Below are 27,777 nucleotides of genomic sequence, written 5' to 3'. Positions count from 1 at the left end.
TAGTTAATATAATATCTTCAGGCATGATGACTGAAGACATTAAAAATAATGTCTTAAAAATATAAATTGGTTGATAACTTTGTATACTTATATCTCAATCTTTTTCTCTCCTTTTTTTTTTTTTTTTAATTTCTACTAAGACTGTATACTACTTTTTCCGGTGGTGGTTGGTTAAACAATGTTGATGAGTCGGCAAAGCAGTTGAAAAAGAAGATTTGAAGATATATAGCAGTAGCCAGTAGGCAGCGGCTTTAATAGAATTTCCCGAAGGCAGCGGAGTTAAAGGAAGATATAGCTCACCTGATATATAAAGCACAAATAGAAGTTTAAGATGAAAAAATAAATGGTAATGCTTGGTTTAAAGTTGAAAACTTGGCCATTAGCTCATTTCTATATGTTACAGTATAGGCTCAAAGTCCAAGGTCTAGAGTCTCTAGACCACTTGTCTTGTTTAGGTTTAGTGTTCTACTCTTCTACGATTGTACTAGCTTTTACTACATATGGTATTGTATTTATATGCTGTTAGACCTAGATTTCTTTTGTTTTTTATAGCAAAATTAGGCCTAGAACTTTTGGGCTTATGTATAGGCTCCTAAATGTATAGTTTATACACACAATACCATTACTATATAGAATGTCTTGTTTTCTAATTGAGAGACAACACTAGGAAATAGTGTTTATTTTAAGCATGAAACAAAAATGAAAGGCAGGGGTCAAAAAAAAAAAAAAAAAAAAAAACTAGTAGGTTGGAAGTTGCATCAATTTACGTGTTTTTCCAAATACTCAAAACTAAAAACAAGCAAATTTCATATTTAATATTCCATTTACAAAAAAATCAAATCAATTTTATTCATTTTCATTTTTCCTTTAATTTGCAACAATGTTATTTTACATAGATGCTCTCTCTCTCTCTCTCTCTCTCTCTCTCCTTGACCCCTTGACCCAAGTGTCACACAGCTTCAAACGTAATAGGTTTAAATACCCCGCTTCTATATTCACACCCATCTGATATATGAGAGGATTCATCAATTTTGGGTTTTGACCACACTTTAGGGATAGAATAGCTTGGCAAATAGAAGCTCGTTCCAAGTATCTTGAAGGCCAGGCAAACACCAATGTAAACAGTCCGCATAGCTTGAAGGGTTTGCTATTTGCTCAGGAGTCAATGGATTCCATTGCTTCTTGTAGATTGAAGTGTGGGCGTCTTTCCTATAATTTGAGAGTTGGGTGATGTTGAGAAATGCAATGGGAAACTTTGATTTACTGAATACTTCTCCAATCACCTCCATTATGCTTCTCTGACAATCTGAACCCCAATAATTTGGATCTTCAATTAGAGTAGTCTGATTGTAACAGTTGAAACCTGGTTCACCTCCCCAGTCAATGCTCCTGCCAAATTTTATATTCAATTAGAGTAGTGTCCCTTATATTCTTTTATGTGTGATATAAGAAATTTGATATTAAAATTCCATAAAAAAGAGGGGAATATTAAAAATTTTACTATATAGAATTTACAAACTGACGTGTCAATGTTTGAATACAACACAAAAAATGTAATAAAGAAATTTATTTATTAAGCTTTTTAATGTGAAATCAATCACATTCATTGTCACTATATATTGTAAGGTTTTTATAATAAAACTTGTAGTTGTTTTAGTATTGTTCATGCTTTTATAGAACTTAAAATAAATCGCTATGCTGATCACTGGCTAAATGAGAGCTAGAGAACATAGCATTAGTATGGTAATATATTTGCAATACAATTTTGTGAATGGTTTGTTAATTTGTTTACAGCTATACCTTGTGAAATTTACTAGCTCATTTACTTGTCAGTTTGGGTTAAGGTGGGGAGGTTATCTATGTCTTGGCCCTCTTGGCTAAAGCTTAGAAGTCTTCACTTTATTGTTTTTACATGAACTTATGTTTTAACTAACAGATGCATACCACATTCATATGGAAAATTTGTGGGATATACAATAGTGTCATATGCATTCTTTATCCTTTAGGGGTTTCTCTCTTTTGTAGCTCGTAGTAGCCACCTAAATCTACAATTCTCCACTCTATATCAAACTCAGTAATAAACCTTCACTTGTCCTGAAAGTTTAAGCTAAAAACAGTGAACTGAGTGAAATTATGGCTTGAAGTCAAGAGTCAGAGCCACCTACTTTGATGGTATGATAAAATTGTCACTAGTCCCAAAACTTAAACCAGATGATGAATTTAATCTTGACCATTATTTTAAAACTCAACCCCCTCCCATTCCATCCCTGAATGAACTCATGAGTACGTGTGCACTCATGCATATGAGAGAGAGAGAGAGAGAGAGTTGAGTTAATAATGAAAAAGACAGTTAAGACTAGAGGTTGCAAGCCTAAAGAATGCTTACTTTCCATGAGAAGGTGACATGCTAGTAAAGAAGACTCTTGTTTTCTTGGAGTCCATATTCTTCCGCACCCACCTTAACATACTTTTCATTGCCATGCGATACGCATCCTCAGTTGATAGCTCAACAATTTCTTTCACTTCATCATCAAAGGATCCTAGCCTGAAAAAGTTTAAGCCATTAGATCAGAAGAGATAATACTAACAGAGAGGTGAATAAGTGATTTTGTAGAACAAGAACATACAAGATCTTCATCTTTGAGCCGGTCATCCACCAAAGATACGTATTGAATACTAATATATCAACACCTTTCCAATATCGTCCGTGCTTATTGATTGAACCTTTTCTAACAATCCTATCAGATATCCTATGAATGACAGCATTATCTGAGTTTGATTCGAGAAGAAATGGAGCCCAATAGAACTCAATTGTGGCATTGTATTTCTAAAAATAGGGAAACAAAAAAAAAAAAAAAAAAAAAAAAATTGTTACAAAAATAAACATAAAGCAAAATGTGAACACCTAGATTTGTAAATGTGAAGCAGTAATTGAATGTCACCTTGGCTGTGAAAACAGTTAGTGAATCGAAAGTTTCCATGGACTTTTCATCCTCAGGTATTAGTTTATGGAGAAGACACACCATTGAAACATATTGGCCTCGGTTCAAGGAATCCCCAACAAACATCATTCGCTTTCCCCGGAGAGTCTCAAGCATCAATGTGGCATTGAAACTGTACATAATTAATTTGAGAGAACAATATTAATATATGTGCTAAATTCGTAGGAAAGATTATGAATTCAATATGAAGAACATTATCTGGTTAGCTCAGAGGTCAATTAAAACTAATTAAAATGAAAGTGTTGGTGCAGAAAATTCTATGTATTTCGTTAGGTTTTAATTAACCCACCAAAGTAAAAGATCTTGCAAGTGCTTATCAAAGTAAATGAATAAAAGGTCTTGCAAGTGCAATCACTATCGTTTAAATCAGTTTCTGAAACTAATAAAAACTCTATAATACCTTTAACACAACTGGAAAAACTTAAAAAGAATTGCAAGTATCATATGAAACCTATAAATGTTACTATCTTTTAACTTCTTTTTTATTATTATTATTGTTGTTGTTAACTTCTAATCTAACGGTTCCTTTTTTTGGTGGATACAATAAAAACAAAATTCAAAACAGTTAACTGTCATGTGTAATGCTAGTGCTCTGAAATGAACAACTTTTCCAAGTCAAGAGTGACCCCCCTCCCCCCCCCCCCCCAAAAAAAAAAAAATTCTGGTAGACTGTACCAAACAGCCCATAGACATAGTCCCATAATATGGGATCAACTCTCAAACTGCTTGAAGGGCCCTAGAGTTTCAGCCTAGGTGAAATGGCCTGCACCATCAGGGCCTACATGGGTAAAAGGACCTAGACCATCCGATTTCTGATTTCCGAATCCATATGGAGAACAGAATAGTTTCCTCTTTTTCTTTTTTTGTTACCAAAAATAATGTTTCCTTACTTTTGGACCGTCGAAAATGTCCTCAAAAAGGAAATATTATCAAACCTATTTCTTATAAATTTCATTTAATATATTAAATATTTATAATTGTAAAGACATTTATTCCAAGTAGTTAGCTTGTGGTTAATCTAACATTACTTTGATATTATACACCTACCACTAACACCCTTTTTCTCACCTACTAATCACAACTTATAGTTGCAAGGTGAAATTGTGAAAACATATGTGCATATAATTACATAAACTTATTAGCAAGAGTTTTGTTTGTTTCAATAAAAAACTTTATGTGAAAACTGAAGATGATTTTCACTTTTTTATATATTTGGTAATGTCATATAAAATTAAGTTAAAGGAAAACTGTTTCTCAATTTATCTTATATAGCTTGGCTTATGATAGATAATGAAAAACAACTCTATTATGGAAAACAATTCAATCTCACGTCAACCTAAATTAAAAAAAAAAAAACTCTATCTCACTCTAAAGTTTAAATTATAAAAAACAACTCTATCTCACTCTAAGTTTAATAAGAAAAGTTGGAAAATAGTTTTCTAACTCATTTTAAGATTAGTACTAAACATAAGAAGATGAAAGAAAATGTTCAAAAAAAAAAAAACTGTATTTTCAAAAAAATGTTAATGCTGAGAGCCTGAGACAAACAAAGCACTGCTATCCTGGGAATTTTTACTAATACTCTTCTCCAAACTGGCCTCACCAAAAAAAAGACGTGCAAGACTGGGGGACATGTTTCAGGTGGGTCCCACTCCAACTACTCTGTGCATGTCGCCGACCTCTTTTATATTTGGCTCATCGGCTGGGATCCAAAGCCCAAAGCAATTGACACGTGTCCAACCATGTATCATAATAAGCCAGCCGAAAAATCGTTTTCCTTATTACATTCTTAATTTATTTATTATTTTTACAGACTTTCTAGAAAATTGGAATTTAAATTCTAAATCACCACCGTAATTTGATCAACAACCATTTTCAACAACAAAAAAATAATAATAATAATAATAAGCATTCATATTTGTTAATAAAAAAAAATACGACCCTGCCCTCAATATTTACTTGATTTTCAGTAAATTAACCTATACATAAGTAAGTAGTTTTTCTTTTTATCCTTTTTAAGGTAAGATAAACCTATTTTTAACCTGTCGGTGATTTTCTGAATGTAGGAACTCAGGAACGCATCGAAACAATAAAAAACCCGTGTAAAACAAATTTGACCTAACAAACCAGATAAAAAACTCTCATCCGATTCAACCAGAAAAATAAACCATTGCAGAGAGTGATTAATGCTCATTTAGTCATAATTAGCACTCTATATTCCTTTAATCTATATATGTTAGCTAGTGGTACTTTAATTAACTACCACGCAAAAATGTTCTTAAAATAGATAATCTAATTCTTAGCTTAAAGAACTTTTTTTTCTGGGTTAACTGGTGCAATACTTACTTGGGAAGAGAGCAATCACGTGGCTGCCATTTCCAATATTGGTATTCTTTATCGGGTCGCCCATGTTCTTGGCATGTCAATTGGGGCTGTATGTAAGGACAGTCCGATTCTTGGTAATGAGGCCGAGTCAACTCGTCCCTAACCCAGCTCCCACTGAACACGTCACAACCTTCCTGGGTCTCCCCTATCGCAAAAGGCAACTTCTCCCACTTCTTCTCTAACCCCAAAAACAAAACCCAACTCAATTTTCCATAACAATTATCATGTGGAACACAAATATGTATATATAAGTTTTAAATCGGATGTTTGGGCTGAGTCAACTCACCTGTTCTGGAAACGGGTTGGCCCTGGTCGGCGTGGAGTTGGAGTTGTTGGCTGAAGATCCACATGAAGTCCTTGCCATAGAGAATTGCGACGAAAACTATGAAAGCTAGTAAGGTGAGGAGGTAGGGTGAGAGACGAGCTTTTCTGATGTGAACAGAGGGGGAAGAGATTGGTGGCTTCATTTGTATGGTGTTGTGTGTGTATGAAATGGTTTTGTTGTGAGTTTCTTGATGAGGTTTATTTTTCTTTTTTCTTTTTTCTTTTTTTTGATGAACTATGAGGTTTCTAAGTCTAAGAGCATTTGCAATTTAAATAGAAAGTGCTCAATTTTATATATTTAAACTCCAAATTACTCGTATCGGTCTACTAGAGATAGGTAAAATTTATATTCACATTATTTATTTTGTATTTAATTTTTATTTTTTATTTTTATTTTTTTACATGTCTCATGAATTAAGGAATAAAGTAAATTGTGATTATTGTGTGTAAAAAAAATTAATATTTTAATTAAATATAGCGTAAAATAAATATTTTGATGTAGAGTGTTTTGAAAAATGAGAGTATAAAATAGAAAAGGTAGGTTTTTATATTAAAATAGATATAAAATTTACAAGAGCTAATGCGAATACAACATATTCTACATGTTGAATTGAGATAGGAATTATATAGGTTGGAGATGATATGGTGATTTGCAAGCCTAATATCAAGTTTGATTGTAACATTAATCATATTTTAGGTGTAAATGCACCTTTTATCCTTATATTTTGACTATATTTTTATTTTGATCCTTACTTTTTCTATTTTACCATCTTTAGTCTCCAAAATAAAATGTGTCTCATTTTAGTCCTTACCATCATTTCACTAACAAAAATTATATATGTGGCAAACAAACACTACTAGCACTCCAAATGCTAAGGTGGCCATTATAATAATATTGCATAAAATTATTTGGCATTTAAAATACGCCACACCATCATTTTAAATAAAAAATTAAAAACAAATAACTTCTAATTTCTCAATTTTAATATTAATTGAAAATTAAAAAACAAAAAAAATAAATTTTTTAGTTTTAAAGATTGAGAAAAAAAATGTAATAACTTTCTCAATTTTTTTCTTAAACTTTCTTGGCAAAACACAACATTACAAAAATTAAATATCTCAAGGCTATAGTGTTTAAAATTCCAAACGCTCTACAAAAATCTCTCTCTCTCTCTCTCTCTCTCTCTCTCTCTCTCTCTCTCTCTCTCTCTCTCTCTCTCTCCATGAACAACCTCTTCAAATCTTGGGTATGTGCCAATTCTTACTCTCACTCTCTTTAATCTTTCTCTCTCCCCAGTCGATTGAGTGCTCTAGTATAGGGCTTGGTCTAGATTTGGTCTCAAGCTCGAGTTTTCTTCAATAATGGGGCTTTGTGGATCAGTGAAGGCGACAAGAAGGGAGACAAGATTCACAGGTGTAGATTGGTATGGGTGGTAGGTCGATTTGGATTTGTGAGTTATGGATTGATGTTGTGGGTGTTGTGAAACACAAATCAATGTTGGTGGTGATGAAATGGAAGTAGAAATCGGTGGTGGTGGATGTGGTGGTCGTAAACCAAAGGTTGTTAGTAGTGGTGGTGGTTAGCGATTGTGAAAGGGAGGAAGAGCTTGTGGGTATTGGTGGTGGTGAATTAGTTTGGGTTTGCTGTTGGTGCGGATAGCTGTGGTTAGCTAGTTTCTTTGAAATTTCTAGGTTTGGTGTTGGTGTGGATAGTTGTAGTTAGCTGGTTTCTTTAAAGTTTCTAGGTTTGTTGTTGGTGTGGAATGTGGTTGGATAGCTATTTGTAAGTTATTTTTGGGTTTTTTAGTGTTTGATTTGCTAAGTTTCAATGTTTTGATGATTGCTAGATTTTGTGTTTCCAAGTTGGACCTGATATTGTGTTTTGGTGGATCGGTAGGTTTCCAACTTGGAGATTGGTGTTGATTTTGTGAAAAAAGAAGATGCAAATCTATTGATTTTGATTGGTGTATGTTGGGTTCAAATTTTTTGGGTTTGATTTTTAGGTTCAATTTTGGGTTCGATTTCTACTATGCATATCTGTTGATTTGGTTTATTATTGTTTGATCTGAGTTATGAATTTTGATGTGTTTGGTTGTAAAGAAAGTACAAGAAAGACAAAGAAAATAAAATTAGGATTAATTTGCTAAGAACATGAACGTGAACAGTCATGTTCTAGGAAAGAGCACAAAAAACATGAACGTCCAAAAAATTAAAGAAAAGAAAGGAATGTTTTATTTTATTTTAAATTTTATAATCAAAAGTTTAGAATTTTGTTTTATTTTTTTTTTTTTTGAAGTGGCTTTTTTTAATATTTAAAATGCTAATGTTACATTAATTAAATGGTAAATATAAATTATTATTATTATTATTATTATTTTAATGCCACGTAAGCATTTTGAGTGCCAACTGTCTGTCTGCCACATAGGCTTTTTTTTATTAGTAAGATGACGGTAAAAACCAAAATGAAATATGTTTTTCATTTTAAGAACTAAAGGTGATAAAATAAAAAAGTGATGATCAAAATGGAAATATAGTCAAAATGTAGAGACCAAAAGTGCAATTACGCTTATATTTTATTAAACAGAAAAATAAGAAAGTTCTAAAACTATAGCTACTATTTGCATTTCATTTTTTAATTTTTTTTTATATATTGAATTTTTCTTTTTGATGAAATTTTTTATATATATATTGAAGATTGGGGTGAAATGATTTGAACCAAAAAAAAATACTAGTCTTTTTAATGTTATAATAAAGGTATTCAGACTTCTTTGAGTATTTGACTATTTCCTTATGTATATGCAGTTCTCTTGTCTCACACATACTGAGTTATAACAGAATGGAATCCCTAGAGAGAGAGAAAAAAAAAACCCTAAACATCGCATTTAACATAATTGAAGATGATTCTCCAAATATTTTAACCCTTAATATGTATAATATATGGATCAATTATTATTGCCTACAATATACAAAATCATTTTTCAAAAAACATTTTTTCAAAAATTACCTTCTTTTTTTCTTTTTCTTTTTTATGTTTGGTAGTGAGTTAGTGACTATAAAATGAGTGAAAAAATATTTATTGACGCAGTAGTAAGGGAAGTTAGATATTTGGTAGTATAAAATATAATTTTCTTTTGACCCTTTTTTTTTCTTTATACTACTGAATAAAGGAAAATGTAGAAAGTTATTTTTACGTAAGGTTTTTCATTAAAACAAACAAAGTATTAGATATTTTAAATTGTCTAAAATTCCACATTTGTTTTAATAAATACAATAGGAATTGAACCAATAACTTATTTTCTTTCATTTGTGGGCTATTAGATCTTGGGGCATATGTATAGGCTCCTATATGTATAGTTTAAATACACAATACCATTACTATAGAATGTCTTGTTTTTTAATTGTGAGACAACCCTAGGAAATAGTGTTTATTTTAAGCGTGAAACAAAGATGAAAGGCAGGGGTGAAAAAAAAAAAAAAAAAACCAATAGGTTGGAAGTTACATGTGTTTACATGTTTTTCCTAATACTCAAAACTAAAAACAAGCATATTTCAGAATTGATATTTCATTTACAAAAAAAATCAAATCAATTTTCTTCATTTTCAATTTTCCCTTAATTTGCAACAATGTTATTTTATACAGATGCTCTCTCTCTCTCTCTCTCACCTTGACCCAACTGTCACACAACTTCAAACATAGCAGGTTTAAATGCCCCACTTCCACATTCACACCCATCTGATATATGAGAAAATTTATCAATTTTGGGTTTTGATGACACTTTAAGGATAGAATAGCTTGGCAAATAGAAGCTCATTCCAAGTATCTTGAAGGCCAGGTAAACACCAATGAACACAGTCCGCATAGCTATAAGGGTTTGCTATTTGCTCAGGAGTCAATGGATTCCATTGCTTCTTGTAAATTTGAGTGTGGGCGTCTTTCCTATAACTTGAGAGTCGGGTAATGTTGAGAAATGTAATGGGAAACTTTGATTTACTGAATACTTCTCCAATCACCTCCATTATGCTTCTTCGACAATCTGAACCCCAGTAATTTGGATCTTCAATAAGAGTAGTCTGATTGTAACAGTTGAAACCTGGTTCACCTCCCCAGTCAATGCTCCTGCCAAATTTTATGTTCAATTAGAGTAGTGTCCATTTATATGCTTTTATGTGTGATATAAGGGATCAATGTCAAAGTCCCATAAAAAAAAAAAAAGGTGGATACTAAAAATTTTACTATATAGAATTGGATGAAACTTGTGTCCAGTGCCATTTCGCATTGGACACAAGCCTTATCCTACAAAATTTACAAACTAACGTATCAATGCTTGAACACAACACAGAAAAAGTAATTAAGAAATTTATTTATTTAGTTTTTGATGTGAAATCAATCACATTCATTATCACGTTATATTATAAGATTTTTATAATAAAATTAGTAGTTATTTTAGTATTTTTCATTCTTTTATATAGAACTTATGATAAATCTCTACCTGATCAATGGCTGAATGAGAGCTGGAGAACATAGCATCAATATGGTAATATATTTGCCATACAATTTCGTGAATGGTTTATTAATTTGTTTACAACTATGCCTAGTGAAATATTACTAGCTAATTAATTTGTCAGTTTGGGTTAAGGTGGGAGATCATCAATGTCCTGGCCATCTTGGCTGAAGCTTAGAACTCTCCATTTTGTTGTTTTTACATGAACCTTTTTTTTCGTTTTGCTAAGACATGAACTTATGTTTTAACTTACAGATGCATACCACATTCATATGGCAAATTCGTAGGATATACAATAGTGCAAAATTCATTCTTCATCCTTGGGGGAGTTTCTCTCTTTTGTAGCTGGTGGCAGCCACCTAAAATCACGATTCTCCACTCAAACTCAATAATAAACTTGACTTGAAAGTTTAAGCTAAATATAGTGAACTGAGTGAAGTCATGACTTGAACTCAAGAGTCACAGCCACATACTTTGATGGTATGATAAAATTGCTACTTGTCCCAAAACTTAAACCGGTAAGAGATGATGAATTTAATCTTGACCATTATTTTAAAACTCAACCCCCTCCAATTCTATCCCTGAATGAACTTGGTACATGTGCACTCATGCATATGAGAGTCAGAGAGAGTTGAGTTAATGAAAAAGACAGTTAAGATTAGAGGTTGCAAGCCTAAAGAATGCTTACTTTGCATGAGAAGGTGACATGCTAGTAAAGAAGACTCTTGTTTTCTTGGGGTCCATATTCTTCCGCACCCATCTTAACATACTTTTCATTGCCATGCGATATGCATCCTCAGTTGATAGCTCGATAATATCTTTCACTTCATCATCGAAGGATCCTAGCCTGAAAAAATTTAAGCCATTAGATCAAGAAGAGATAATACTAATGGAGAGGTGAATAAGTGATTTTGTAGAGCTAGAACATACAAGATCTTCATCTTCAAGCCGGTCATCCACCAAAGATAGGTATTGAATACTAATATATCAACGCCTTTCCAGTATCGCCCGTGCTTATTGATCGAACCTTTTCTAACAATCCTATCAGATATCCTGTGAATGACAGCATCATCTGAGTTTGATTCAAGAAGAAATGGTGCCCAATAGAACTCGATCGTGGCATTGTATTTCTAAAAATAAGGAAACAAAAAAAATGTTACAAAAACAAACATAAAGCAAAATGTGAACACTTAGTTTTGTAAATGTGAAGCTGAAATTAAATGTCACCTTGGCTGTGAAAACAGTTAATGAATCGAAAGTTTCCATGGACTTTTCATCCTCAGGTATAAGACTATGGAGAAGACACACCATTGAAACATATTGGCCCCGGTTCAAGGAATCCCCGACAAACATCATTCGCTTTCCCCGAAGAGTCTCAAGCATCAATGTGGCATTGAAACTGTACATAATTATTTGAGAGAATAATATTAATATATGTGCTACATTCATTGGAAAGAGTATGAATTCAATATGAAGAACATTACCTGGTTAGCTTAGAGGTCAAGTAAAAACTAATTATAATGCGAGTGTTGATGCAGAAAATTCTTTGTATTTCATTAGGTTTTAATTAACCCACTAAAATAAAAGGACTTGCAAAGTTAAAGATCAAATTGACACAATTAAAATATTATAAACTAAATTAAATTATAGTGTAAAGTTAGTGCAAGTTTACCCATAACTTAATACCAAATCAACACAATAAGACCAAATGTGTAGATTACTCATCGTTAAAACTCATTTAGAAATTACTACTAAATATAAGAAAATAAAATTTATATTTCATTTTTTTAATTATATATTTCAGAACTGGGTGACACGTTGCAGGTGGATCCCAATCCTCCTTTGGGCATATCGCCACCTACTCTAGGTGGAAGAGAGGGACGTGCTTCCGTGAAAGTTATTGCAGCTGGTTGACTTGTCAATTTGTAAATTTGGGTCATTGGCTGAGATCCAAAGCTCAAAGGACCATGAAAGCCAGCCGGCCAGCCGGTTTAATAGATATCAACAACCAGTTCGAAACACCAGTCAAGAACAAAAGCCGCTAATTTGACTCATGAAATTTAGATTATTAATGTTTCCACTGTTATTCTCAACAGGGTTTGTTTGAATGCCGCTTATTACTAAAAAATAAAAATATTGTAACAAAATAATTTTTAAACGTGTGAATGGTGCCATGAAATCCAATTTTAAAGTTATTTTTGTTAAAAAAAAGTACTCGCGGATCTCATAAATAGTACACGAGACCACACGAAAATGCAGGAGCTTTCCTTTTCGTCCGAATCCAAACATGCACAAAATTTTTAAAAAAAAATGAAAAGAAAATCGTATTTGTTATTACATTCTTAAGTAATTTGTTATTTTAACAGTCTTTCTAGAAAGTTGGAATTTAAATTCTAAATCACCACTGTAATTTGATCAACGAACATTTTCTATAATATATATATATATATATTTATATATTTGTTAAGTAATGTATTTGACCTTGGTGGTGAAAGAGCATAGTTAAAGTAGGTGTGTCTAGCTATTAATTTATTTTCTCAAAAAAAAAAATTGTTAATTAAAAAAGTACAATCTTTCCACCAATATTTTCTTAATTTTCAGTAAATCTACCTGTACATTAGTTTTTTTGTTTTTTTAAAGATAAAGTAAACTTATTTTTAATCTGTCACCAGTTCAAATCTAGTTCCTGGCATATTTATTTGTATGACAATCCGTATTACAAATGAATTAAAATGGGTGACTTTTTGAACTTTGGACGGGAGAGCAACATAATGCATATGATCAGGTGGATCTTTAAGACACTTGTCACTTTTTTTTTGCTGTTACATAACTTATTATGCAGCAATTACTGCATAATTCTCTTCCAACTCAACTCAAAAAAAAAAAAAAAAAAAAAACCCATTGCATTGAATGATTAATGCTCATTTAGTCATAATTAGCACCCTATATTCCTTTAATCTTTGTGTTAATGGTACTCTAACTACCATACAAAAATGTTCTAAAAATTGATAATCTAACTCTTAGCCTAAAGAACCTTTTTTTTTTTTTTGGGTTAACTGGGTGTAATACTTACTCGGGAAGAGAACAATCATTTGGCTGCCATTTCCAATATTGATATTCCTTATCAGGTCGCCCATGTTCTTGACACGTCAATTGTGGTTGAATGTACGGACATTCCGATTCTTGATAATGAGGTCGAGTCAACTCGTCCCTAACCCAGCTCCCACTGAACACGTCACAACTTTCCTGGGTCTTCCCTATAGCAAAGGGCAGCTTCTCCCACTTCTTCTCTAACCCCACAACAAGACCCAACTCAATTTTTCGATAACAGTTATCACGTAACACACACACACATTTATATAAGTTTTAACTCGGATGGTTGGGCTGAGTCAACTCACCTGTTCTGGAAACGGGTTGGACCTGGTCAGCGTAGATTTGGAGTTGTTGGCTGAAGATGCACATGAAGTCCTCGCCATAGAGAATTGCGACGAAAAATATGAAAGCTAGTAAGGTGAAAAGGTAGGGAGAGAGACGAGCTTTTCTGATGAGAACAGAGGAGGAAGATATTGGTGGCTTCATTTGTGTTGTTGTATTGTCTGTGTATGAAATATATATTTCATACACACCATTAATGGCTTTGTTGTTATGAGATTCTTGATGAGGTTTCTAAGTCTAACAACTTATTCTGCGTGATGAATCGAGGTAGGAACTATATAGGTTGGAGATATCAATGATATATGGTGCCTTGCTAGCCTAATATAAACTTTGATCGTAACGTTTTAATTATATTATAAACAGGAAAGTAGGAAAGTTCTAAAAACTATAGCTACTGTTTGCATTTCATTTCTCTTCATTTTTATATTTTATATACTTGATGATTGAAACGATACGATTTAAACCTAAATGTCTATGTTAGAAACACAAAAAACATACCAATTATGTAACATTTTTTATATATTAATGATGAGAGTGAGAGAGAATTTGAAGTTAAATGTTTATGTTAGAAACACCAAAAACATATCAATCATGCTACAAAACTCTTACCTCACATTTTACATAATTGAAGATGATTCTCCGAATAATATTATAACACCTAATATGTATAATATATGGATCAATTATTATTTCCTACATTTTTTATATAAATGCACATGCAGCTAATAATAATTGTAGTACGACTTATTTGAAACGTTGTCAAGCAGGAGTCTATAATGATTGTAACATTCTCTCTGTCGATCCTTGGACGTCGGACCTCTTGTTTGGGATCCACACACATTCAATTCAACTGGTAAAATGTTGGATGGGAAATGTAATGTCATGTTTCATAATTACAAACTAAAAATAAAAAGAATGTGGAAAAGAAAAATTAAGATTGTTTTTTTAATGGATATAATAAGATTCGGAATTTACAACGTTTTATAATGATTCTTTTTCCCATTTGAACAAGAGACCAACATGTTTTTTGTGTATAGACAAGATTTAATTCCCTTAATAAGGAGTTGTACTAATTGGAATCCACTTAGGCTCTGTTTGTTTCAATATTAATATTTTCTTAAAAGTGAATCATTTTTCAAAAAATATTTTTTAAAAAAATATCTCATTTTTTAAAAATGTTTGGTGGTGAGTTAGTAATTATAAAATGAGTTGGAAAACTATTTTTTAACTTTCTCTATCTAGTTTCGTGTGAGGTAGAATTGCTTTCCAGAAAATTTTAGCAAAAAACAACTCTTTCTCACACTAAAGTAAATAAGTGAAATTATAGAGATAGTTTTTCTTTGACCATTTTTTTTAATACTATAAATAAAGGAAAATACAGAAAATTATCTTCACATAAGATTTTTCATTAAAACAAATAGAGCATTAGTTATTTTTAATTGTCTACAATTCCACATTTTTTTATAGGATTTGAACCTATAACTTATTTTCTTCTATTATAGTCCAAGTGATTTATATATTTATAAACAAGATTGTTTTTCTAAAATCCAAATCATAGTGTAAATTTTATTTTACATTTCTAATTATATTATGTTTCAAAGAGTGACAATGAATGATATCAATCATTTTATTAATGGAAAAAAATTATGAATGGACAACATCTTACCAAAGTTGATGGGGTCACACTTCTTTTTTATATATAATTGTGAAGTTTTGCAATAGTTTTGTTTATTTATAAGGTTAGAATATTTTTTATATGATAGATAATTGAGTAAAATTCATAAATTTCTCTATTTTATGTGCAATACTATTCATCTTATAAATATAAGTAAAAAGATATATCACTTATTTAACTAATTTAAACAAAATTTGACCATTATTTACCTTAAGCCTTGCATATTTATTTAAATAATTTAAACCTATAAATAATATGATTATTACATGTAAGCAATCAAGTTTTATTTCACTTTAAGTTTTAACTTAAATATGTATGTTTTAACTTATGTGGGTTCCAGTTAGCTCAACTGGTAAAATCTCTGATGGTTGTATAAGAAATATGGGGTTCAATCCCCACCTACACCAAAAACTGATTGGTGTCTTGATCTAATGATAAAGAGCTATCATCAGGAGCAGACGTCATAGATTTGAAACTCTTTCCCAAAAAATACTTATAACCCTTACTTACGCACACAAAATTTTTAATAGTAGTGATGATGAGATTATTTTACTTATATAGGGAAGTAACGTGGACATCTCATTTTTATCGTCTAGTATTATAAATGGGTCATTTGACATCAAAATTAAGAAGGTTAAAATGAACACTTAGTCAAAAATTAGATCATAATTAGAAATTAATTTGGATTCTAATATATATGATGCCACAAAATCGATTATCTCACAATATACAAGTTTTTGGCATTTCGCTTGCTCTTGCATTCAATTCCTTTCAATTGTCAGTTAACCATATTCTCAAACAGTGATTATACTTTCCTTGTGAGCTTTATTATAAAATTACATTCAAGAACAAATTCTCTTATATCTCATTCAATGATTCAAACAAAAATAACTATCTCACAGAATTTTATCTAAGGTAAATTTTTTTTTTTTTTGGTCCTATTATGTCCCAAATGTTGTATATAGGTAGGGAAGTCAATTCAATTGTCATGTTTGTGCTTTTGGGCAAAAATAGAAAAAGGAAATACAGCCATTATTAGAAGGGGCGTGATGAAGAAGAGTAGTGGGTGCATTATGATCTTTGAAGGTTATAATGTCGCTTGGCTTTGAAGGTAAGAGTGTCTTAGAAAGAGAATGAATCATACTCTTTCCTTTTCTTTTTTACCTTTCCTTTTATTTCATGTTTAAATACAAAAGGGATTGATACACTAATAAAAGGAATCGTACTCGTTACTTTTATATATATATAATCATAACAATTATAATTGTTACAATAGAAAGGCCAAGATATATGATAAAATATGGGAGGGTTTAGGTAGAGAGTGATTGGGTATTTGTTAACATTTCAGCTTCAAAGTTGGTTGGCATTCAACTGCTCCTCTAGCCCCAAATTCTTTACCAAAAAAAAGGATCAAGATTGCAGCTGTATGTAAGCGATAGTCAGAGCTGTAATAGCGATTGATCAACTAAGTTGATTGTTTGATCCTTACCTTATTCTCTAAAAGGGAAAAAAAAATAGAGGTGATTGAATTCGTTTCACTTGTCTAATCAATGTTCAGTGGTCCATTGTCCTCGTGTTTTTGCTTAAAAATGATGCATAGCAACAACTTAAAGCTGTTCTTAAAATTTTGCACGAGTATGACTCCATTAATAAAGAAGAGAGGGACAGCATAAGACCCCATTTGAGATGGAGTAGAATTGTTTGTTTTTGAAGAAATGGAAGTGGGTGTGGCCATGGGAACCATAATTATGTGTGTTACAATAGTATGACACAAGCAATGACATAGATTTTAGGTTATTTCTTTCTCTGGATGTTTCTTTTTCTTTTATTAGGCATGAGTATAGATTCAGCAATACTAAAATGATGCCTGTAAATAAAATATGTGAATGATGAAGATTTGATTGTTTATGCTGCAAAAGCTTTGATTGTTTATGCTTTGCAACATGATGGATGTCATTCACCATTAGATTAAATCTTAAGGAAGCTGCTCGAGCTTTATACATATATACTCATGATAACCTAGGTGGCAATCTACAACTAAACTTTCTTCCTCACAAGCCGAACCTTATCAAAATTTTCTTTGATAGGACTTGCTATTGCCCATGGATGCTGATGTCTTTCAAGAGAGTATAGCAAGCCACATGCTGATTCCAAGTAAGAAAAACTTTCAATCTGGTATTTCCCATATAGTTTCACTCTCCTTTTTTATATTTCGTTAAGTTTCACACATATCTAGTGGGTCTTGAACTCACAACCTCACCCTTCACCTGACACTTGCAAGAGAAGAAAGTGTCAATTGAGCGCCAGTATTTCTTATATAGTTTTTGGGATTGAGATCCAGTACAATAGCAAAAAGCTATTGCACCGTGGTGTGAGAGAGAGGTGAAAAAATGAAGAGTAAAAGTAAGATGGTAAAAAGTTGAGTTCAAAAAAAATTTATTTAAGAATTGAGATTAAAAGTGACTTTTGCAACTTTTAATCTCAACCGTTGATATACTATTGCATGAGCTATTACACCATATCTCAATCCATAGTTTCTGTACCACTAGTACTGTTATTTGTTTTACCACGGATACATCGATTATTTGCTCATCCAATACGCAAACACCGATTACTCAACAAAGCAAATTAATGTAGCTACAGAGCAGGAACATGCTACAGAGCACTACACTCTATCGAAGCTTTTACCGATTTTTGATCTTTTATTGTTGAATAATCAGGGCGAAATATTTCCTTACCTTGCAATGCTTAGATAGGAGGTAACGAGTTCATCAAATCTATGCAGATCACCCTCAAGCATTTATACTGGATTAAGGTTTACACACACATACACATAACTATATCAACCGTATCTAAAGACCTATATGTTCTATTCAGTATTTTACATCTAAAATATTTTATGCGATTTTTTTTTTCCTATCAGCTGCATTTATAAGATTACATATAACCGTGTGAATAATATATTAACAAAAAATACCATTCAAAATGTCAAACAAAAACTAAGTAGGGGAAATTACACTTTACTCAATTAAGGTGTAATTGTTTTTCCAGTTCATGAGTTGATGTATTTAAACTGTAATAAAATTGGCAGTGTTTCCTGTGCTGCTTTCCAAGTTACATGAATTACACATTCAAAATTTTCATCAATTTGGGGCAGAAAAAAATACTAAAGGAGGTGACCTTAAGCAGGTAGAGTATAAAAATTCGTAAAATTCCATTGATATCACAGAAGGGAAATGTGACATTGACTTGAAAGAACAATGATAGCCGCATTTATGGTCAGCTTTAGGGATTACAATTAATTGAATATCATTGATGACATATATTTGGGTGTAAAAGATACCAAGAAGCACCTGTAATATGGTGGTATATCTCAAGCAATAGCGGTAATCTGCTACAGATCTAAAAAGAAAAAATCCACTATTTTGAAGCGGTTGGGTGAACTGAACCATTGCAATTGTATGTTGAGTGTTCATGGCAGAGCAGAGATGATACAAGATAAATTCTCCAGTAGAATCCTAAATGGGAAATGTTATATGATCAGAAGTTGACAGGAGAATAGGAGCTCCTGTGACCTTGAGAAGGTCCTCTAAATTTCTGCACCAAAGAAGCAAGCAAACTCTACAAAAAGGAAACAACAGAGTTGTAAGTTATTAAGCACCAAGAATATATAGCTTTGGGAGGGAAATTCACTTTTTTTCAATATAGGGAAACAAAATAAGGACATCAATTCAAACTTGTTCATATATGTGACATAACAAAGTATAAAAACAGATACTGAAACAAGCAAGTGGAAAGAATACCTGTGTTCTTTGAGGTAAACTGGCCCAGAAGTCTAAGTTTGGGAAAATCTGAGCAAGATGAGGAATAAACAACTGGAGTCAAAACACCAAGACCGGTGTAGGTGCCTTGGGTGCTCACCAAGACTAGATATGATATGAAAACTATATATTGTCTCTGTAACATTTGCTAAGACAATGGATGATCATAATTTTTAAAGCAGCTTACTGCACAAGCATAACTCAATACCATTATACTGACAACAAAGAAAAATATACTTTAAACTCCCCATCCTCCTTTCATAACAAGTGCAAAGTTTCCATGACATTGATTCTTGGATTAGTATGTTTTAATAAATAACAATAACCTCGTCACCTCACCAATGAGCTCTAGCTCAACGGCACTCCCTCCCTTTACAAGTGTTAGGTGAAGGGTAAGGTAATGGATTCAAGACCCACTGGGTGCACATGTGACTTACCAATCAAACATAAATAAATAACATAGAGCTCTAGCTCAAATGACACCTCTTCCCCTTGTAAGAGCAATATGTAATTGATTCAATTATGGAATTGTGAACAATCATCATTCCAATCAGTGCATAGTAATCTATACTTTTAAAAATGATTAATGTAGTTTCCAAGTCAAAATAAAATAATAATAATAAAAAGTACTAGATGATTGTAGTTTCCAAGACAAAAAATGCCACACCATGGAATAGCAAGCTTAGGCAAGTAATGAAAATGTAAAAGGAGTGCCTAGGATAATAGCCTATGAACATTCTTTAATTGTATGTTTTATGCAACAATTTGCTTTAATAAAACTCATTTCCAGTATACTGCTAATTTGAGAGATTTAGAGCAACCACATTAGTCCGTCTAAAAATTTTCGTCTATTTTACACTAAAAACCTACTTTTTCTATTTTATACTATCACATTTCCAAAACACCCACATCAGTTTATCTATTTTACACATCTACTCTAATTAAATGACTTTATTTATTGTTTTTTATTATTATTTATTAATACCCATTCTCTCACTCTCTCACCCGTTCCTCTCTTTCCCTCACTCTCTCCCTCATAGCCACCTCACCCAGCCCGCCGTCGCAGCCGATCCAGCTCGCCGCCTCAGCCCTCCGCTGATTCGACCTCCCTCTTTCCTTCGCCCCTCCCTCTCTCCTTCACCACCGACCCTTCGCCTCCCACCCCCAACCGACGATAGCAATGGAAGATCCAGAGGCAGCAATGGAAGACCCAACGCCAGCAGATCAAGCAGCAGCAGTGGCAGCAGATCCGGCTCCATCGGGCATTTCATGTGAATTTTCCATTGAGTATGGTTTGGGCTGGGTTTTCCGGTGGGTTTGGACTGTTTTTGCGTTGGGTTTACCGGTGAGTTTTGATTGATTTTGAGTTGGGTTTGTCTTGATTTTGAGTTGGATTTTCTAATTGCTTTTCCGTTGATTTTGGGTTAATTTTCTGTTGATTTTGGGTTAATTTTTTTTCTAGGTTGCGGTGTTTGGTGGTGGCACTGGGTTTGGTGGTTGGGTGGTTATTTTCTTCTTCCTTCTTCTTATTCTGGCGCACTGAGTTGTTGTAAATGTTGGGGAAGAGAAGTAGTTCGATAGAGGAGAGAGAAAAAAAGAATAAAAAAATATTTTACACGTGAACAGCAACCGTGTATATATGCATGATTACTGTACATTTGCACAACCGTAGTGTATATTTGCATATATTTACACAGACTGATGTAGAGATTTTTTGGGTAAAAATGTGCAAAATTGAGCACTTTTTGCATTTTACACATTTTTGCAACCACTGATGTGGTTGCTTTTAGAGTAAGATGTCAATTGTCTATAATCTAAACTTCCCTACATCCACTAAATAATATGTCAAGCCACTCAAACATACATAAGGACAGGATGATCAATCATATCACAAAATGTCTACATATGCCAGATACAGACATACTTGCCCTAGCATTGCTCCATTTCCTCTTAGACAGGAAGTACTTAAGGACTTGTGTCTCATATATATATGTTTCAAAATCACCTCACCAAAGTCACCTAACCACATTTTTTCAAATTGGAATTAACCACAGTAATTTTCTCCTTTATCCTTTCTTGTCAGAAGCCCATTCATGATTGATTGTTGAAACATCATCAAAGTCACTGGGTTTTAGCCTTGTGTACTACTTCACCTAACCACATTTTTTCACCTTGATGCATATAGCTTGAGCAAAATCCATTTCACCAAAGTCATTGAAGTACAAGATAAGAAAATACAGAGCAACATATAAAAAATACTAGTTTAGCATACATATATAGATGGACAAAAGCATGCATTAATATAAAACCACATGCGTAACAGGAACAACCCCAATTCAGGTGAGAAAACATACATCAATTCCACGAACTCCAAGGATGAAATATCGATAAACTGTACCCGCCAGCAGATACGCTCCAAAAAGGCAAAATACACTGAAAACAGAGCAATCAAATGATCAAAACAACTCCTTAAAAGCTTAGGGTTCACCCAAAAAATGTCATTTTGTAAAAATTAAATGTGTAAGAAAACACATTAAAATTACTTATTAAAAAAAAACATTAAAAGTCTTACATGGTTATGAAGGTGCCAAACCAACCCCACCCTTTCCCATGATACTGTGCAATCTTGGCACAACCAGAAGGATGCCTCATTACCGTAGCCTGCCAAAGAAATACAATTATGAATATAATCAATAGGATTCATGAATTTAAACATGATTAATCCACATTTGAATGCCAAGCAAACATTAAACAGTCAAAAAATGAATAATTTTGAGATCTATGGTTGTGACTTGTGACAAACTACATGCTAGAATAACCATGTTTTGTTCAAATGCCACCTCCTCTCCCCCTTTCCAACAGCACCACCAGTTATAAAACTATTTTCCTTACATTTTTCCATCATAATTCCTCCAAGACACAAGAAAACAGATTTATTAGTCGTCACATTATGGATCAAGTGCATCATCAGTTCTAAGCTTGTTGTATATCATGTCAATCGCATTCTTTTTCTTTCTTTTCATTTTTCCCCCCTCAGTCTGGAATTGATCAATTCAGTACAAAAATTGTCTGGCAATGCATTTGCTGAAGCATTGAAGCCAAAAGGCAGTTGCAAAATTAGGTAGTTTAATTTAACATGAAGATTCCAGGTGAAACTGCCTCAGAAATCCTAAATTACAACAATTGGCAAAAAAATTTCCAGTGAGAATCCATTTAAACATGTACCATTTGCAATTAAGCTAAAGTCTGTTTATAGAATGAAACACTGAATGCAAGGAGATATTACCACTAAATACTCTTGTGGAACCTAGAATTTTAGTCGACTTTGCTAGTACTTAAAAAAAAGCCTCGAGTCCAAGACTTCAAGCTCCAATCCATTCTTATGGAATGAAGAGGTGCCATTTGAGCTAACTCATTGGGGCCATCTCAAAATGCAACATTAATGGATATGCACATATGTGTGAGCATAAACACACCACACACATGCAATGTGTGTTCTAGGGATCAGGTTATGTGATTTTAGAAACCAACTTTGATGAATAAAATAAAGCAATAAGTACAGACAATGGAGGCAATAAAATAATTTTCTGCAAGTCCAAAGCACTCACATAATCACAAGTTCCTGAATTTTCCAGTGAATGCGGCCCCTGTCAAAAAGAGAAAGGGAAAAGTAACATAAACATGATCTTAACAACCCCATGGAAATCTATTCTATTGACTTCAGAAAGATTAAAGGAACAAGATCCCACCTGAACGTTATTTGAATCACAAAAAACAGACACCGAAAGCGAACAGTTGACCTTTGGGCCAGTATTGGACATCTTAACAATCACTCCAGCATGGGGATTCTTTTCATCTGCCATAATTTTATAATGATTTATGCTTCCAAGTTTAACTCACAAACAGAAGCATGCTATGAAATGGTTTACACCACAGTATCAAGGAAACTAAAGCAAGGAAAGGCACATATCATGATGCCATAAACAAGCAACATAATTTAATAAGATGTAATTGTTCTTCTACTTTTAATCTGAATGAGATGACGTTAAGTGTACCAATGATTTTAATGTCTATGCCTGAGGCCTGACCAATGGTACTGCAAACATGGTAACCTGCATTTACAACACGATTCTGTTAGAAGATAAGTAATATCTCCAAATCTATTGCATCAAAAAAAAAAAACTATCTCTGAATCAAACCTACTAAACTTCATGCTCTACAACAGAGGAGAAAGGCCCTTGGTTAATAGTTTCGTTGAAAAATATATGGAGAGCAGCTCTGATAGAGGCAATATAATAAGCAATAATTCCATAAGAGTACAGGCTTCACAGCTCAGGTAGAGACATCATGATAGGTTAACTCCTTATACCACATCTTATCTAGAACTATTACGAATAAACTCTCTCCCAACCACTAATCCAAGCATGACAAGCATTCAGATGATAAAACCAACCCCTCCAGAACAGGGTTACTGTAAACACTTCACCAAGTATTTACATCATGCACTATTTCATGTATTTGATTGTAATGTAAACAAGGAAAATTATCCACATAGATGGAAAGGAAGAGGAGAGGGTTCTACAATATAATCCAAAATCCTAGAATGGTGATTGGTGAACTGAGATTCAAAGAGCTAAACTCAAGTATCTGCAACAGATTTTGGAATCCAATTTGATACCCCATACTTAAGTCATTGACTCCCATTCTCAAACCTACTTCCATAAATGAACAACTTTCTCCACTTAATCAATTAGCATATCCATAGTTAACAATGACATAACATACCATAAAAATATGTATTCTAAAGAGCCTCAAAGAACAATTACCTCCTATGTTGTTTTCCATGAGGGCACTACAATACATGCCACAACGTGATGGGCCCCCACAATCCTACAATTAAGAAGGAAATGCTGTAAAATTTGTGATGGTAAGTATATTACTATTTTTGGTCAACTGTACCAAAGAAATAAAGGTATCATAAGTCAAGAAATTGAAATGAATTATTGCCTACTCTATCACTGTAAAGAAAATAACTTAGTAGGACTTGAGAAGTATTTACCGAGCAGCCAACACATTTAGGAGGGTCATGATTGAAAATCATTCCATCGCAGAGCTGCTCCACACACCATAAAGAGAAAATTAATAGTGAATCACCTTTATGTCATAGACACCTTTAAGAAATCACTATGATCACAATGGATCAACAGTAGCACTTGAATTTGCAATTAAAAGTTTCACTGAAGTGCAACGCAAATTTCACAAGTCTAAACCACAGTTTAGTGAGCTTGTTGCTTGTAAGTCATTTCTTGTTAGCCCCCTCAACCAAAAAAATGGGTTTCCTATTCACACAATTGTGTATAAGATTTAGACATGGGGTACTGTTGAACCCTCAAGAATTAGGAAGGAAAAAAAAAAGTGACACCTCAGGAAATGAAATGCTATGGAAAAAGCTTTTGAATACAAAGAAACAAAGTGTAACCTGATGGAGCCAACCTGAAACCAGACCACGGTCTCATTTGTTGCCACTTTGTAAAACCTGTATGGAGCAACATCATAGATATTTATAAACTAGTTGTCTCATCACCAAATCATTTGGAAAGCAAAACTATAGTACAGCCAACATCAAAATCAATTGCATATCAAATTCAAATACAAAAAACAAAGTGCTTTTGTTTTTAATTAACACAGAGTTCTCTTATGTATTAAAATAAAAATTATAAAACCAATCTTTTTGCAACGACCAAATTAAATTTAACCATGTGATGTATTAATCAATGCAACCCTCATTATTGAATTTAATTAGAAAATAAAAGATTCAACACCTAACAATGTGCAACTAAGTTTTGTGACTTTTGTCCCCTTGCACCAATACTATTCAAAACCAATAGTTCCACTCCAACCTTTGAGCATACCATAACCATACTAATAAACAAAAGCAAAAAAGCAAAACCAAAATATACCAACAAAGGTTTTCTAGCATTAATCATTCTAACTTTCCAATAAACTCGCTTCTTGTGCATAAGCAGGACAATAATGTATCAATGTTTAAAACCCAAATCATATTTCAACCCAAAACAAGAAAACCCAACAATCCCATTCCAATCAAGTAACCAAAAGCATTGCCATTTCACATAAAAACAATGAAAAGCAAGCTATACCTAGAACAAGAAAAAGACAAAAACAACAGAGAGAGAAAGAGTTGAGGAGTACCCATCTTCGCTGAGAACCCCGTGAGGGAAATTAGGAATAGGAGTGGCCAAGCTATAGCTGTAAAGCTTGTCGTTCTCGATGACTCTGAGTTCGCAGACCGGAGAGACCGAGTTCAGGGACGTAACTCGGTGTGGAATCGTTGAGAGAACTATTGCAGCAAAAATGAAAAGCCATTTCAGAGAATCGAATCCACTTCTCATTGTTCACACAAGCTCTAGCTATATCTCATGCTAGTCTCAGTTTTTTTTTTTTTTTTTAATACTATTTATTATTTATTGTTTTATTGTTTTGGTGTGGGATTTGAGAGGAACGTTGCGAATAGTATGGAAAGGCTTGCTGTGGAATGCATCTATCTATGACTATATGAGGAATCGAGAGAGAAAAACGGAAAACGTGTCACTGTTTTTCTTGTATTTTGAAAAACGTGTCACTGTTTTTTTTTATTTTAAACATAATAGAAAGCTTATTCTGTAAGTGTACAGAGAGCAACTGCATATAAGTGTAAAAAAAATTTCATTCTCAAAAAAAAAAAAAAAAAAAAGTGTAAAATTTTCCTTCTCGTTTTTATAGTAAAAAGCTATTAAAAAAAAAACCATTTTTTTCTATTTCATACTTATTTTTACAAAACAACCCTATTAATCTATTTTTTACACATTTATTCAATATATTATTTATTCTTTTACAATTTTTTATTATTTTCTCACTCACTATCCTTCTCTCACAAATCCAACACTACCAAAAAAAATACAAAAATATAAATGCACGAACTAAAGTAGCCGTACATATATACACTATTATTGTAATATTTGTGTATTTATATATAATTTTATACCCATTAATATGGATGTTTTTCTAGTTAAAATGTATCTCAACACTTTTTCTATTTTACGCTATTTTACATTTACTATGCAAGTGCACTTGTACTTATTCTTGTGAATTGAAAATTGCGTCACTGTTAAAATCGGAGCAAGTTTGTTACTTTTACAAATTGGAAATTACACCCGAAGACTGAAACAGTGAAAATGTTGACTGAGTTGATATAATGATATTCCAGACACACAACCGTCTCACAACTGTGCGGGGACCATCAGAAGGCCATTACAAGGCCACAAAATTCAAATTACGTCGATCTAATAAAATCTAGACATAATAATCCAACAAAAAAAAATTTTAAAAAAACTAGGCTTAACAAAATTGGAACCAAATATGTTAATTTAGGAATGGCAATAGTTTGAGTTCGAGGCAAGTTTCTTTATGCTCAAACTCGACTTGTAGGCCTAGCCTTAAAACTTGAACTTATCCCGTTTAATAAATAAGTTTTTTTTAATATACAAACCCATTACGTCAAGCCCCTACAAGACCCGCAGGCTCCGCCCACCAACTTCAAAACCTAATCTAAAGCCTTTAATCTATGGCCCAATCCATGACCCAAAATCACAAACACAAACACAAACACAAACACAAATCTTATCACAAACACAAACTTACATTTAACAATGAAATAAATTGTCATTAATTAAATTAAAATAAAATAAAATAAAGTAAAACCAGATTCACAGATTTGAGAGAGGACATGAACCCCAAAAAAAAAAAAAAACCAAAAAAAATGGAGAACTTGGAGTCTCGGACCACCAAGGCTCTATCTCTAATCTTCAATCTCCTACTCAACTTGACCTCAACACAATCAAGAGCTCCTCCGATCAACATCACCAAAAGGCCTCTCTACCTGTCACGGCCTAAACTTGCACATCTCTCTTCCATCTAACCCCCGTGCTTCTCCATGACAAACAGCAACCACCACATGATGAGAGTGTAGGTGAGAGTGGGTTAGTGAATGAATGAGAGTGAGGATGAGGGTGACTGGATGAGACCATGAAGGGCGGCTGAGAGAAAATGAGATTGAGAGTGAGTGAGGGTGAGGTGAGAGAGGCGGCTAAGTTGAGAGAGAAATTAGAAAATGGATAGATAGGGTTAGGGTGGTAATATGTGTGTGTGTGTGTGTGTGTGTGTGTGTGTGTGTGTGTGTGTAGGTAGGTAGGTAGGTAGGTAGGTATGTTTTTTGTAATTTTACCTTTAGGCTAAATAGGTCGAGTTCAAGTTCGGGGCGGATATCACCAAACCTACACCCAACCCGAACCCGCTTCTGGTTTTATTTTTAAAACCTAAACCCAATCCTACTATTTCGTGGGTCGGATTGTTATTGCCAGCCCTATATTAATTTGATATGATTCAAGGGTAGTAACTTGGTAGGTTTTAATTAGCTCAACTAGTAAAATCTCTGCAGGCTGAATAAGAGATCTGGGGTTTAATCTTCGCCTACACCAAAAACCAACTGATATCTTGGTTTGATAATAAAAGAGTTATCATCAAGAGCGGACATCATATATTAAAATTCTCTTAAAAAAAGAAAAGGTAATAACATG

General features: G+C 33.0%; 3 protein-coding genes across 4 annotated transcripts; all 3 read right to left on the bottom strand.

Annotated features, from left to right (window-relative positions):
* Positions 1 to 823: 823 nt before the first annotated feature.
* Positions 824 to 5,973, bottom strand: LOC142638337 (protein trichome birefringence-like 33). Of its 2 annotated transcripts, none has more exons than XM_075812354.1 (6): positions 5,674 to 5,973; positions 5,349 to 5,565; positions 2,943 to 3,114; positions 2,628 to 2,827; positions 2,387 to 2,545; positions 824 to 1,389 (listed from the first exon to the last, which is right to left on the bottom strand). In XM_075812354.1, exons 1-6 carry the CDS (start codon positions 5,852 to 5,854, stop codon positions 1,050 to 1,052), a joined length of 1,269 nt encoding a protein of 422 aa, XP_075668469.1. In that variant the 5' UTR covers positions 5,855 to 5,973; the 3' UTR covers positions 824 to 1,049. The 2 variants fall into 2 exon arrangements, with proteins under 2 accessions (XP_075668469.1, XP_075668471.1); XM_075812356.1 differs by having other exon boundaries at positions 5,349 to 5,560; positions 5,674 to 5,885.
* Positions 5,974 to 9,258: 3,285 nt separating this feature from the next.
* LOC142638123 (protein trichome birefringence-like 33) lies at positions 9,259 to 13,940 on the bottom strand. The gene is made up of 6 exons (XM_075812121.1): positions 13,612 to 13,940; positions 13,287 to 13,503; positions 11,441 to 11,612; positions 11,144 to 11,343; positions 10,902 to 11,060; positions 9,259 to 9,828 (listed from the first exon to the last, which is right to left on the bottom strand). The coding sequence occupies exons 1-6, from the start codon at positions 13,790 to 13,792 to the stop codon at positions 9,489 to 9,491; spliced, it is 1,269 nt and encodes a 422-aa protein (XP_075668236.1). The 5' UTR covers positions 13,793 to 13,940; the 3' UTR covers positions 9,259 to 9,488.
* A 4,576-nt stretch (positions 13,941 to 18,516) lies between these two features.
* Positions 18,517 to 25,696, bottom strand: LOC142638078 (uncharacterized). The gene is made up of 11 exons (XM_075812076.1): positions 25,355 to 25,696; positions 24,638 to 24,680; positions 24,204 to 24,257; positions 23,971 to 24,034; positions 23,200 to 23,256; positions 22,894 to 23,000; positions 22,753 to 22,791; positions 21,717 to 21,805; positions 21,499 to 21,577; positions 19,127 to 19,174; positions 18,517 to 18,944 (listed from the first exon to the last, which is right to left on the bottom strand). The coding sequence occupies exons 1-11, from the start codon at positions 25,552 to 25,554 to the stop codon at positions 18,864 to 18,866; spliced, it is 861 nt and encodes a 286-aa protein (XP_075668191.1). The 5' UTR covers positions 25,555 to 25,696; the 3' UTR covers positions 18,517 to 18,863.
* Between the last annotated feature and the right edge of the window lie 2,081 nt (positions 25,697 to 27,777).

This window comes from Castanea sativa, chromosome 6 (assembly GCF_040712315.1).
Source record: "Castanea sativa cultivar Marrone di Chiusa Pesio chromosome 6, ASM4071231v1".
NCBI lineage: Eukaryota > Viridiplantae > Streptophyta > Magnoliopsida > Fagales > Fagaceae > Castanea > Castanea sativa.
Note: the sequence above shows the minus strand (reverse complement) of the source record. Positions and strands in the feature narration are given on the sequence as shown.